The 13,584-nt window shown below is 39.2% G+C and overlaps 1 protein-coding gene across 9 annotated transcripts in view; it reads right to left on the bottom strand.

The window, feature by feature from the left end:
• The window catches only part of BICD1 (BICD cargo adaptor 1), a 171,674-nt gene that overhangs the window by 15,594 nt on the left and 142,496 nt on the right, over nt 1–13,584 (bottom strand). For 3 of the 9 annotated variants that reach the window (XM_057428007.1, XM_057428010.1, XM_057428008.1), the window contains exons 6-7: nt 12,371–12,522; nt 5,897–6,104 (exon numbers count right to left, since the gene is read on the bottom strand). In XM_057428007.1, the coding sequence (XP_057283990.1) occupies nt 5,897–6,104; nt 12,371–12,522 (360 nt within the window). Of the gene's footprint in view, nt 1–4,456; nt 4,466–4,623; nt 4,815–5,786; nt 6,105–12,370; nt 12,523–13,584 lie in introns of those variants that run through there. The other 6 variants (XM_057428005.1, XM_057428012.1, XM_057428011.1 and 3 more) reach the window with 5 other exon arrangements.

Below are 13,584 nucleotides of genomic sequence, written 5' to 3'. Positions count from 1 at the left end.
TTTAATGAAAATATACAACAGTAAAGCATGGATTTCACTGCAATCTTTTTTTTTTTTTTTAATTGTTTTGAGAAGGAGATTGGGGTTTCTATTAAAAAATAGGGTTTATATTGGAACTGCTTTGTTTATATAGTGAAAAATACCAATAGAAATTAAGTGAAACTTGTAGAACTGCAGTGAATTCATGCTGTAATAGCTAAATTATATTGATCAGCATGAAATGTATGGTTTTGGTCTCATCAGTGGTAACTGGAAAGTTAAATGCAAAAGAGGAAAAGCATAGAGCAAAAAGGTCCTGTTCACAGTGGCACCAAGAGGTAAAAGTACATTTAGCCAGCTGACTTCTTCATCAGTTACAGCTAACTAATGTCCTTGGCAAGGATACTGTTCCAAATTCAAAACGGCCTCCACAAGGACAACGTACCATGCTTGAAATGGCATAAATATACAATGCTCATTAAGTTTAGTTAAATGAGCATATCAGATGCAGGACATGGCCCCGAGAGCAGAAAAATATATACATATATCTGTATATATGCACTAATAACTGCTCATTAAACAATGAACACATATATACACAAATATGGCACACGTTTACAAAACCCACAGAAAACAGAACAATGCAGAACAAAAAGTGAACACAGAGAATAGTTAATAATGATTGAATTATCCTTTTTGTGAAGAGCATCATGTTCATGTAAAAAGAAAAAACACAAACAAAAAACCCCAAAAAAACCCTACACCTGATTTTTAAAAATTCTGTTAAAAACACTTAAGATCCATTTTTCATAGAGAGGAGTGACAGATTAGATCACTACTGCATGAGCCTTGCAATAGCCAGTAGCCTGCCCGATTACACAAGCTCAGAGACACTGGACAGGAACAGGGTCACCATCAACACAAGTACATTCTCCGTAGATAAAAATGCAACACATTTATGGCCAAGGACTCAGAAGAACCACCCATGGATCTCTAATGGGGCAAAGGTCAATTTGCACTCAGACTGTAAATATGAGTTGTCAGAATGAAGTGGTGGGTTTTTAAAAAATAATGGTTCTGACAAGCTTTCATGTTCCAGCTGCTTTGCATGCTTGGATGAAGCAAATCAGACTTATCTGACTGAGTAATTCAGAGCAGACTAACCTGACTAGTTAAATATCATATGGATGCATATCTTATTTAGTAGTGGTGGCTCAGTTAACTGCTTTCCCTACTTCTCAAGAACAAAATGTTTCACTTAGTGTACAGATATATACATATTGTTCATGAACTAGAATTCAGAATAAAATTCTGTAACACAAAATCATCACAGAAAGAGGTACCTAGATCCTAGTTATGGTGATTTTCCTCTTCATTAATCTATAACACTGCTTCACAAAGGAGAAGCAAGAAATATTTAAAACTGTTCCCTGTGTGACCTGAGCAATCATAAAGATCTACAAAGCATCCTCCTAGAAAAATTCAGAGCTGAGCTGAGTGTTCCTCAAGAGACTTTTTCCGCAATCATTTTAAAAAGAAGCTGTGCTTTCATCTATATTGACATTTCTACGAGTCCTGTTGTTTCAAAATTGAGAAGTGCATAAAAAGGCAAAGTTGAGGTACTGAATATGCTATAGACGCAAGGCTTAGAAATAGGTGAGGAAATTTGTGACAGTGGCACTTAAGCTCAAAAGCAAAGCTGGAACTATTTCTGGCAAAATATTCCTAAATAAACAAAATATGTACACAGCTAAAGACCTTGAATTTAAACCCCTTTCCCCACACAATGAAAGGACACAGAAACCTGCTATCTAGAGTTTATTCTCCCTACCTTTCCAACGCTGTAAGGTACACAGGCTCACCTCTGCTGACAGCCGCTGCAGCAGAGAGTGGTGTCAGTCTAAGCCTCCCTCAATCATTTTCCCAACCCCTTCATCCAGAAGAAGGGAGGGGCAAAACCAGCTTTATTTCCTACTAAGGGCTTCTACCCATAGTACCCTTTTGAAGATGCTTTCCCATACCTTCATGCTGCCTAAACAACTTGAAAAAGCAAGAAAGAGGAACTGAAGACAAGAATCTTGCCTACATAATAAATTCCACTTTATTTTAAGAAAAATATATAAGAAGGAACATGAGCTTCTGTTTACATTTTTGCAGAACATTTCTGATAATCATATCCTAGATGCTGCACTTTGAAAAAACTCAAAATCCAGAAAGAAAATATTAAAACAGCAGTACAGCATATCCCTCATCCCTTGATGACAAGGGAAGCCCAGATATCATGTGGGTGAAATATTCACTTGAAGGAAATTGTTCCCAAATTTAAAAGAAAAAAAACAACCAATCAAACAAAAGTTGTTCCAATTTAATTTAGGCTTCAATCAGTCTTACTGCACTCTTGAGGACACATAGAATCAGCTAGGTTGGAAAAGACCTTTAAGATCATCAAGTCCAACCACTACCCCAGGACTGCCAAGTCCACCACTAAACCATGTCACTGAGGGCATCTACACGCTTTTCTAACACTTTGAGACGATGATTCTACCACTTTTCCTGGGCAGTCTGCTCCAATACCTGATTACTTTGTCTGTCAAGAAGCTTTTCCTAATCCTCAAGCCAAGCTATATTCTGCTCCATAGTGCTTGAATTTGGATGCTGTTTTTTTGCAACCTCTCTGATGAAGAAGCAGGTGTGGGTTGCTACATTTCTTGCTGGCTTATTTGACTGCACAAATCATCTGAGAACAGAAACTCTTTCTGATACAAGGCTTTTAAACATTCCCTATAAAAGCAGCAAAATAACATCCTTCACTCTTCCTTACTTTCAGGAAACAGATAATTAGACAGATGGCAAAAAACTCCTACTTAGTGCATCATTCTTTTGATCTTTTAATAACAGTGAGAAATCTTCCAGAAAATGTTAAGAACAATGCTGAAAAATTTCCTACCTAATCCTCAACCTGATTCTAACATGGGCCCTGTGGAACTTGAGTCCTCAGAAAAATCTCTGGTTTGAACCTCTCAGTGTCTCAGGCTGAAATGAAGGCCAGGTAATGACCTAAAATTCTGACAAATGTGTTCAGAAAGACTGAACTGAGAATGCTGTAGATTCATAAGGACAATTGCAACGTAAATCAGTAAATTCAAAGATTACATATTTTATCATTTTACTAACAATTTTGAAAAAAAGTAAATTGTGTTTTAGCATAGTTATTTTTTAACTCATTACTTCCCCCAACCACTAAACTGCATTTACAATATATAGTCAGGGCTCTACACACAAAGGTCATCCAGTCCTTGGATTAAAATCTGGTTCTCCTTTGCCTGACACTCTCATGGAAAGTACAAATACAGTCAGAAGAGTCATCTAAATTTTATGTTAGAAGATTGCCATTTTTGGGCAAACTGGGGAGTTTGACTATATAGAAAATACAAAATCCAGTCCTTTAAAAAGATTCAAGTGTCAACCAGAAAGCAAATCATCCTTACTCTGTTGTAGGATAAAGAGGAAAGAATTCAAGAGAAACTGCCAGTATTTAGGAAACAGATTCCTTTTGATGGGGTAGAAAATTAGCATGTGGCCTTCCATTGCCAATGGAATACGAAGGAATTGCTGAAAGATCAGCACCATTTTACATATTTTAAAAGTCTTCGCTTCTTTCCCCATCGCAGCCTTTTTCTCCCCAGGAGCCAGCTCTCTGATTTATTGTAATGCTCCTTACGAATATGTCTTGTTCAGACTCTGCAGTTTCACACTTGTTCTCTGAGTGGGTGTTACTTGCATGGCAGTACTCAAAGGCAGCTGTGATATTGCTGGCACTGAATCAGAGAGATAACGTTCTGTAGGGTATCGCTCAGCTTTCCAGAATAAACATTTACCTGAGCAGAAACCACTTTATGGGTTTTAGCTTTTTTATTTTCTACATATGGGGTTTTTTGTATGACAAATTTCAAAACAAAAAATGAAAACATTTACCACCAGGCAAGAGTGTGCACATTTAAAGGTTCTGCTCAGGCATAGAAGTAAAATAATTATCAGCTTGTCAGAAGAAAGATGTCACAACCTTTGAAATGGCATGCCAGTTTGTATTTCCTTTCTACGCCCTGTTCACAGTGGATACTATATTTTGGCAGGAAACGAAGAGCAAAAGCTTCCTGCAAAGATAAACTTCATGACTCAATTTATATAAACTAAACCTTCTGTGATTGTAACTTTACCGTTTAGAAAAAACTGATTGAATCCTCCAGGGCAAGCAGAAGATGGATGTTGTGTAGGCTCCTGCATACTGCCAGTCGCTCCCTTGCTGGTCCTTACACATCTGACTCCACTGTCCCATTTGGTTTATGACTTCCATGGGGGCTACCAACACAACCACCAGCCTAAGCACTGCCCAGGTGCAGGGGTGCAACCTCTGTGGATGCCAGTGGGACATAACCCACCAATGCCACAGCAGGACTTTCCCCACTGCATCTGGAACCAGTTTGGGCTGCTGCCAGCAGAACGTCATCTCCTGCTACAGGAGGAGACATTTTGCTTTTCAGGTTTCAAGAAGATGCCCAAATTAGATTGCATCTGCAGTGCTGGGAGAATCCCCTGCTCTGCTAACCACTCAGCACCACATGCACCCAAGGAAAAAATGTTTACCTGGTGTGGCCACGGTTAACCTTTTTTCCTTGCTGAGACGGTGCCCATGGATGAATTCACTCATGGAAGGGGGGCCCCTCAGAAGATATGATTCTGTGGAGGTGGGATGAGGGGGGGCTCTTAATAATTTCTGGAGGTAGGTCCCTGAAGTCCTGGGATGGCTCTGATCACAAAGGGAAGGTGAGAATAGTCTTGCAGGAGATCCAAGAAAAATACATATGGAAACAAAAGAGTTTTACTTTAATTACCTTTCAAAGCCTCACAAATGACAACATCATGTTAATTTGCTTAACAGGTAAAAAACAACTAGTGTTGCCACCCCATGTCATTTCCACAGCAGGGCACCTTGCCTGCATTGGAAATACTGGTTCATATTAGGGGAGGAGATGAGGTTGAGCTATATCTCAGCATCCTGGAGTCGACATATACAAGGCTCCCTGAATGTTCTCTTGTTTTTTAAACTGCGACTAGAGCACACAAGAAAAGGTAATGATTACACAGGACTTCTCTAGAAGAGAATCCTCTTCATCTTCAGAACTGTGGAGATCCCCACACCTGTAGAGCTTTGCCAGGGCAGCCACAAGAAAAGAACTCGCTGCTTGAACAGCAAAATATTTGCATTAGGTTATGAATGGCAGCCAACCCCTTCAAAAGGCTGCTTGCTCCCATGTAGAAAAATTGATCTGAGTGAACATATCCATCTTCTTTTTGTACTGAGAAAGAACAAGTGAGCACCAGAGCTTAACAAAGAGATGCAGTTTCTTTTGTGTTAAGCGCTGAAATGCTCATGGAGCACAATCCTTTTTTATTTCAGATGCTCGTTACAGAAAACCTCAAGGAACAGTTAAGGAAAACTTGTTAAAGAAAATACATTCACACTGATATTAAAGACATACAAGATGCACTGAGACACTGATAGAATATAGTTCAAAACACTGCATTAAAGAGGAGGAAATGACATAGTGAGTGGGTGGATTGGAACCACATGTTGCCAGGCTTTGAATTTCATATTCATATCCCCCCACCTCCTTTTCCCCAGTAAAAGAACGGAAAGAAAAAGAACAAAATAATAATAAAAAATAATTATAATGTTTACAATTCAGTGAACAACTTAATGAAAGTCTGGCCACTGCACTGTACTGTAAAGATCACTGCATGCATACCTTTTCCTCTGAGTGCCACTGCTGACCAGTAAGTTTGGTTGCTGTGGGCCCTGACTATGCAGGAGGAAAGTGTCTATGCTTGGCACGGTGGCTGATGCCTCCTCACTTACTTTAGGGCTGCCGATCTTGCTCTTTCCAAGCTTGCCTTTGCTGCGTCGGGACTGCTCATGGTCGAACTCTAAATCCTCCAGTCGCTGAGTAAGGGCAAGTTTTTGCTGGATAGCCATGCGCAACAGAGAATTTAGGGTCTTCTTCTCGTCCTCCGCAGCTGCTAGCTGCCTCTGCATCTCATCCAGCTGCGTGACGTACTCATCACACCTGAGAAAACAAACAAGGCAGAAATCTGGGGAACCGGTCCAAGCACCAACCCTACCAGGGACTGCATTCCTGGACTGCACTTACAGGGGAAGATCCTGACCCAAGCTTTTGCCAAACCTAATCCTGGAAGCAGACACCCTGAATTCTTCCATTCCCACTTTGAATGAATGTAGACTTGGATCTGAATGCATCACTTCCTGTTCAGCAAAAGAACCTCTATCTATAATATCAGAGGAGCCTATGACAATGTAGTATGTTTCCAATGCAGATGAAGAGCAATTGGAGCACAGGTTTATTATTGTGGAATAATCTCCAGATTATTACACAAAGAACAGTACTGGGTGCTGTTTCTGCTAATCCATGTCTACTAATTAGATAGTATTATTTTCCATAGACAGTAATATCCACTTCAACAAAACATTATAAAAAAAAGTGAAAAAAACCTGCAAGTACTTTGAATGCTTGACATGAGATTTTGTGAAATCAAAAGCCCTCAGTTGTTTAGCACTGCTACCTGATTAGAGAGGTACTATTCAGGAAATCCCACACCTGGAAGTTATTTCACATTTACTGTTAAATTTCTTGGAGGTGTGCTTAGGCACCCATTGTTATGGTCACCTACTCCTTTTTAACCCTCAGCCTCCTTTATCTGCATGAAATACTGTATTTTTTTTTTATTTGATTTAGATCTGAGACAGATTTTGAAATAAAACCATCCTTCTTATGATTTTGTTAGCATTGAAGGCTGAATTCAATTTAGTTCCACCCTAAATAATGATTCCTAAAGTTAACAGGAAGAGCAAGGCTTATCAGGATAGTCTTAGTCACTTTTTGAAGTGAAATAGCTTCAGTTTGTGAACAACAGACCAGCTAATCAGTAAGAACCAAGACCGATAAACGTATACAAATGAACCACAGCAGTACTGTCTGACCTTTGGACATTTGTGGCAACATCAAGATTTTTTAACATGAAATGTTGCCACTTTCACCACATCTCCTCCCCACATGACCTGTATAAATCTAGTTTTGCTATGCAATTACAGTAGTGTAATGGATGAGGATTTAACTTTACCAGTATCACTCAGAAAACAAGCATAGAAAATACTTCTCAAAATGTGTGATGCAAGAAACTTTTGAATGAGGGATGAAAATGATTTCTATGAAACTGTGACCTTCTCCTTGGGAAACAGAAATAAAGTATACTCAAAAATTCATTGTCATTCTTCACACACACTCACATATATATATAGCACTCTCCTTTTGAATAATTCCAGCACTGGAAGCAAAATTACTAAGTCAGGCATAGTTAGATCTACAGTTTCAGTATTATCTTTTCTTCTACAGGACCTTAATAAGCTTAACTGTCTCTAGTCAAGCCTTGAGGAGATACTTCTGAAACATCTGGCTTAAAACCAACTTGCACACCTTTTTCTGCTCCAGGCCATGAGATGTCTATTGATGCTTCACCCAGCTTTTTGACAGAGGCATTAGAATGAAATCAGCATTCTGGAGATTAAATTAAATTAATCTGAAATAGGAATTACTATAATGTCTGTGTTATCAGCGTTTTAAAGGCTCATTCTTGTAACCAGGTGGATCCTGTATCCGTGTCTCTTATTCTCTCCTGACTTCCTTTTTGTCCAGGAGACACCATTTTTTTTCCAAATACGTTTTCTGTTGAAAATGTTAAAAAGTAACAATTGCAGCAACACCTGTAGCACAGTGCCACTAGAGGAAGGAACTGCTTTGCTTTACTATCACAATAAGCCAATTTTTATTTTGGAAAAAGATTGGTTTTCTCAGGCCTTAGGATGTGTTCTTGGTATTTAGGCATCTGCTTTGTAAAACAGGATAACTGAGCAGTTAAGAAACAAGCTCCATGAAGGCGGAATACTTAAGCAGACTTAGACAAACCCACTTTTCATTACCTGCTATGAACTATATAGCAAAGTGGCCCTAGAAACCTGGATATACTAGATGCTGACAGCTGACCTCATACTCTAGACAAAACAAATCTTGTTAATACAACATTTTCCAACTGTTCTGATTAATTATATTCCCCTCCTAGAAGTCTCTCCAAAACAGTGACCCCACATTTTTGGCAGTCCACCACAGTGTCTGGGTGGTTCCAGTCATCTGACCTCCATTATGACTCGAAGTTTCCTATTATTTTTCACAAACACATGGTCCATTGTCTCTATGTTTTGTTGCTCAAGCTTGTGGGGTGTTTTGAGAAACAGCATTCATAAAGGTTAAACCTAGATCAGTCCATAATTAACTTTAGAAACTGCTGAATTAACAGACTCATTTCACTGAAATATTCCCTGCTATGTGAGAGTGTGGCATAAAATGAAAAATGTTTCTAATTAAAAAAGCAAAAAAAAGCATTACACGCATCCATACTGCCTTTTTGCCCACACATTTTATAAACACTCATGAAGTCTCGACAGCATATTGAGGAAGAAAAGGTCAAGAGGTCCTAAGAGAGATGAATTCTGGCATGGCACTGGCCATTGTGGACCAAGCAGGGCTCCAGGATGCACCAGGGCTCTGACTGGGTTTTCTGAGGCACTCAAAATACTAATGAACAAAAGAAGTTAGGTTATTTCCTCTTGAGTCAGAGATCTTTGCTAGTTTCTCCCTTGCCTCAGGACAGGTTTAATCTGTAAGTGACTATTAAACAAACACTGCTATTATCTTGCTGTCTGCTGAACTACTTATCACCAGCACAAAAGTCAAGATTTCACCTATTCCTCTTGTCTCAGAAAGGAAGCAGACAGACACATAAGCCTGCTTACTTTGTATGAACTGATCCAAGAAGCTTATATAGCAGTTTAAGGGATTTCTAGTTCCATCTATCTCTCGTCTAGGAATGCAAACCAAATACTGAGACAGGCTTATGTGTAATTTAGGTAACATAAATCATAGCCAAGCTTGAGCTAAAAAACCAGTGACACTGACAGATCCCTGCTTTAGCCATATAATAAGCTTCTGTTAATAAATGCTTTCTCATCTAGGACCTGTCCAAACTTTCTATTTCATCTCTTTAGCACAGTTCTTTAAACATTAATCATAAGACAATGTCTTGATGGATGGAGAATAGAGTCAATGCATGCGGTGTCAGGACGGCAGCAACGTAACAGTTAATAGGTCTTGCTCTCTCCTTTTGAGTAACTCTATTTAGGCTGGGAAAGCAAGTATGTGTCGGGACTCAGTAAAAATAGCTTTCCGAATCCCCTTAAGTTCCTGCTTTAAAAGTAGTTCCTTCTCTTCTTCAGCATGAGACTTCCCTTCCTCTCCCAGGGCAACCCCTACTCTAGGCTGGGAATCTAATGGTTTTCATTTGCCCCCTGGATGAGAGCTGGCCACCTGTCTTCTCACAATCCCACAGCTCCCACCCTGGGTCAGCAACTCAGGACTGGAGTGAGGGGAAATAAGAGGAGGGGCAGGAAAAGCTCTCACCCCTTTTTCTGGCCTGGAACTACCAGAAGCAGGCCAGGACAAAATAACCAGGGTAAAGGCAGGAGCTGCAAGTCTGGTGGACAGCACATGACCCTGGAATTGAGCAGGAACCTCAAATCTGCTCTGCCAACCCCATATATCCCACAGAAAAGAGGTTTTACACACTATTGCTTTTTCTTTTTTGAGGGAGGTGTTTGGGGAAAAGGGAGTTTGAACTGTATTGAGGATGTCTTGACAGACCCGAAGTGAATTCAGAAAGCAATCACAAGGGTAATGAAGAGGGAAGGGTGAAGTTGTAAGGATCAGAAACAGATTTTGGATTGGGAAAAAAACAGTCCCAGAAGGAAAAATTGCAGAAGGAGAAGTACAAGCAAGACAGAAGGACTTCTGAGGTGGAGGAATAAAAAACTGAAGAAAGAACTTAAGGCATGGAAGGATGCACAAGTGTCACAGAAAAACACAGGAAAAGGATGCCTCCTGCTTTCTGCATAGGGGAGCTCCGAAGAAAATCGTCATCTTTGAGTTCAGACCAGAAACAACTGGGCTGTGCTTATAACATGGTACGATCTTTATCCAGTGCATTTGAAAAAGAAACCGTACAGTTCAGCACCAGAATGAACATCCATTTGTGGACCAAATGAACAGAAAAGAATGCCTTATGAAAGAGAAAGGCTATTGTTCTATCAAACAGTATATGAAATTATTTTAAAATCTATAACACAATTCTACTATCAGATATTCTCCCTACAATACAAATTCAGAAGTACCATGTGATGCAGGATAACCATGGAAACCACTGTTTTATTCAACAGAAGACTAAACAATTGCTTTTTTATGCTGAAGGTTGCTATTGCATCTAATGTTACTGCATGGAGAATCTTAACAGTCTTTTTCAAATGGATTTCTCTTCTTCAACAGACATCTAGAGTGTATTAGCTCTCTGTCATTTAAACAAATGCTATTCCAAATTGACTATTCAGTATAAGTCAATTATTTGAACATTTAGGAAAATTGATTTAATTATAAAGGCCATAATATTAAAGTCTAATGAAGAAAAAGGAATATTTTACAACAGAAAAATCTATAGGAGTACACTTATGTTCAAGACCTTGCAGTGAATTACTTTTTATACCTGTGCTCAGAAAATACTGAGCAAAACTTAATGACCTCAAGGGCAGGGATATATTTCACAGGCCATGCACTGAGTGTTTAACTATTACTGCACGGAGTTTACCAACAACAGCATATGCTTTGGATGGGCTTTATCACTACTAACATTAGACATTTACAAAGTAGAAATCTGTAACTCAGCAAGTCACTAAATTCTCTTTACTATTCATAGAAGAGAAACCTACCATCCTCTTAAGTAACAACTTCTAAAATTTTGTAGTTTTTTTTAACTTGTAGGTAGATGGTTTATACTCCATGCAAGACCCTTGTTTGCTTTATGCTCATGAAGCCACTCTTTTCCTCTGGAGTTAGTCTTACAGAGTTATATAGCTAGGAATTCTTATAGAGTTGGCACATTCACGTATCTCTCAGAGAAATGAGCTTGCAAATAAAGATCAACACATGCATTTCGAATATACACACCCAACTTTCCATTCTAGAAGGAAATCTTCAGATGCCAACGAAATCAATAGAACTACCTTGGTTCACACCACATGCTGAGGTTCTTCAATTCAATTATGGCACTACTCATACTCTTCTGACGATGAACCTGTGATGAACTTGTACACAGCACCAATGTCATGGCATGTAAATGCCATGTCCCTTCTCCTTCTTTTCCACCTCTCCCAGCTGCTGCAGCTACTGTCACTAAGCAACAGAGGACCTCAGAAGGCTGGAAGAGGTGAGATGGCACCTATAGACCATATACTGGGGAGAAGCTGGCAAGAGGCATGAAGACGTCTTATCACTTATGGGCTAAAGTATTAGCAAGAAATCTGCATTGTGTTTGACCACAAGGTGGAGAGAAAGCCTTGATAACCTGAGGATACTAACTTCCATGCATATTTGGGAATTAAGAAAATTTTGATGAAACTGTTGGATTAAAAAAAAAAAATTAGTTTTAGGTAACCTTTTATAAAACAGCTAAAACCAAAAGCTCCTCTTTAAGAAGTTGCAGGAGAAGGAAAGATGAGACACGATTAATGACTGTCCTGCCAGAAGGAACTATGTTACAGAAAGTAAGTGAAAATTTTATCCTGTGAAGGAGAAGATAAAAATTGGATATCACAGCAGGAAAAAGTAAGAATTCATGCTGGAGTGGGAAAATGCAGTGGCCTCACAATATTTAGTGCTGGATTACAGCACAGTGTGGTTGATGGAATAGATTTTACTAGTAGTAAGTACTAAATCTCATGATAATGAAAACATGGGATTCTGAAAATCATCATTTACCATACAATAGCTTTACACGGGCAGAGTCATTGCGTACTTCTGAGCGTGAAAATCAGCCACACAAATCTACTGTTTGATTTCCACTTCAAAAAGCTCTATAAATGCAAATATACTGCAGGCATATATTGGCATTTATAACACTTCACTCAAAGTTATACTGACATTGCTATTCTCCAGCTTTTATCTTCCAAGACACCCATCTCGGTAGCACTTGAAAGCTTGCAGGTTTTGCACAGTGTGTACTCTAAGACTCATTCACCTTCATCCGGCAAACCTCTGACCTTGCAGAAAACAATTTCTGTCTCTCCTCTTAAACATCCAACATCTAAATCTATTCTCACTTAGCACACATGTATTTTCTTTTACAGAGCCAAACCAGGCAGTGACACCATTTCCCTTACCTAGTTGCAAACATCGCTCTCAAGGATGAGAAGGTTGCTGCATCTTCCTTCAAAGCCTTTAATTCATTCCGTAGTTTGGTCATGGTTTCAGTCACCATCGCTTTTTCATTTTCATATTTATTCTTCAAATTGGCTAGTGCCACTTCAGCTGTCTGAAAACACAAACAAGGATATACACTTACGAGACAGGTAGCTATTTAAGGTAAGATACCTATAGCTAAGATGCCATGCTTGATTTTGCTTTTGATTGCCTGCATTCACACAGCAAAAGAAGTTAGATCTGAGCTTCACTGCACTGCGCCCTTTAATGTCTTCTTTTAAGTTGCACTCCATGACAGTAGGAAAGGAGAAAGCACTTGGAAGGACAAAGACAATTTCTATGCGCTGGCAACAACTCCACACCTTAAATGTCTCTGCAAAACTGTGCAGATGTATGTTAAGGGCTCAGGCAAGTAAGTTACTACAGCTTAAGGAGCTGCTACAGTGTCGTTTGAGCTGCAGTAAACAACTAGGTGTATCCCTTGACCATGTTGCAAACAGGATGCATGGCACATGAGATTGGGCCTCTGTAGCTAAGGTTTGAACTAAGGGTGTTTCACCTCATGCATCCTGTCAGCTGTGGCTTTCCCCAGGCAAGGTGACTGCCAGGACCTGGCAGCTTGCTTTGATGTCTGAGCACAGGCAATGCCTACTGTTGCGCAAACCAACATTATTTTGGCACTACAAGAAAAGAATGGAAATAAGTGCAAAACGCAATTTTCACTTAACAGGAAAGCAACGTTTTCCTTCATTTTTTCTTTCTCTTTCCTTTTCTTGATTTCATCTCTCAAATTTCTTCAGCTTACTGCCCTACTGCTTTTAATAGTTACATTTGTCTTTGAACCTTCTGTTTTACTTAAGAAGTTCAGCATGATTTTGAAATTATTCAAAATACACAGTTTTACAGAGGCTTTATACCTACTGTTTCTATGAGACATTTAAAATTATTGCTATTGAATGAGATGAAGAAAAAAGTGTTCAGAGGGAATTATGGTTGTTTCTTTCATGGTTGTTTTTTACTTCATTTAGTGCATAATAAGCTGCAGCATTTCATACCAGCAATCAATTTCCCCTGTTGATCTTGTAAGTTCTTGAGCTATCACCAGGGGAGAGAAGTGTAGAAGAATATTAGTTTAAAGCAATCAGCAAGGGGATGTGACAAAACGTGGTAATGA

This window comes from Pezoporus wallicus, unplaced genomic scaffold, assembly GCF_028554395.1.
Source record: "Pezoporus wallicus isolate ANWC-B61680 ecotype Strahan unplaced genomic scaffold, APGP_CSIRO_Pwel_v1 contig_2908, whole genome shotgun sequence".
Classification (NCBI taxonomy): domain Eukaryota; kingdom Metazoa; phylum Chordata; class Aves; order Psittaciformes; family Psittacidae; genus Pezoporus; species Pezoporus wallicus.
The sequence above is the reverse complement of the archived record's forward strand: the minus strand, read 5'-3'. Positions and strand labels throughout refer to the sequence as shown.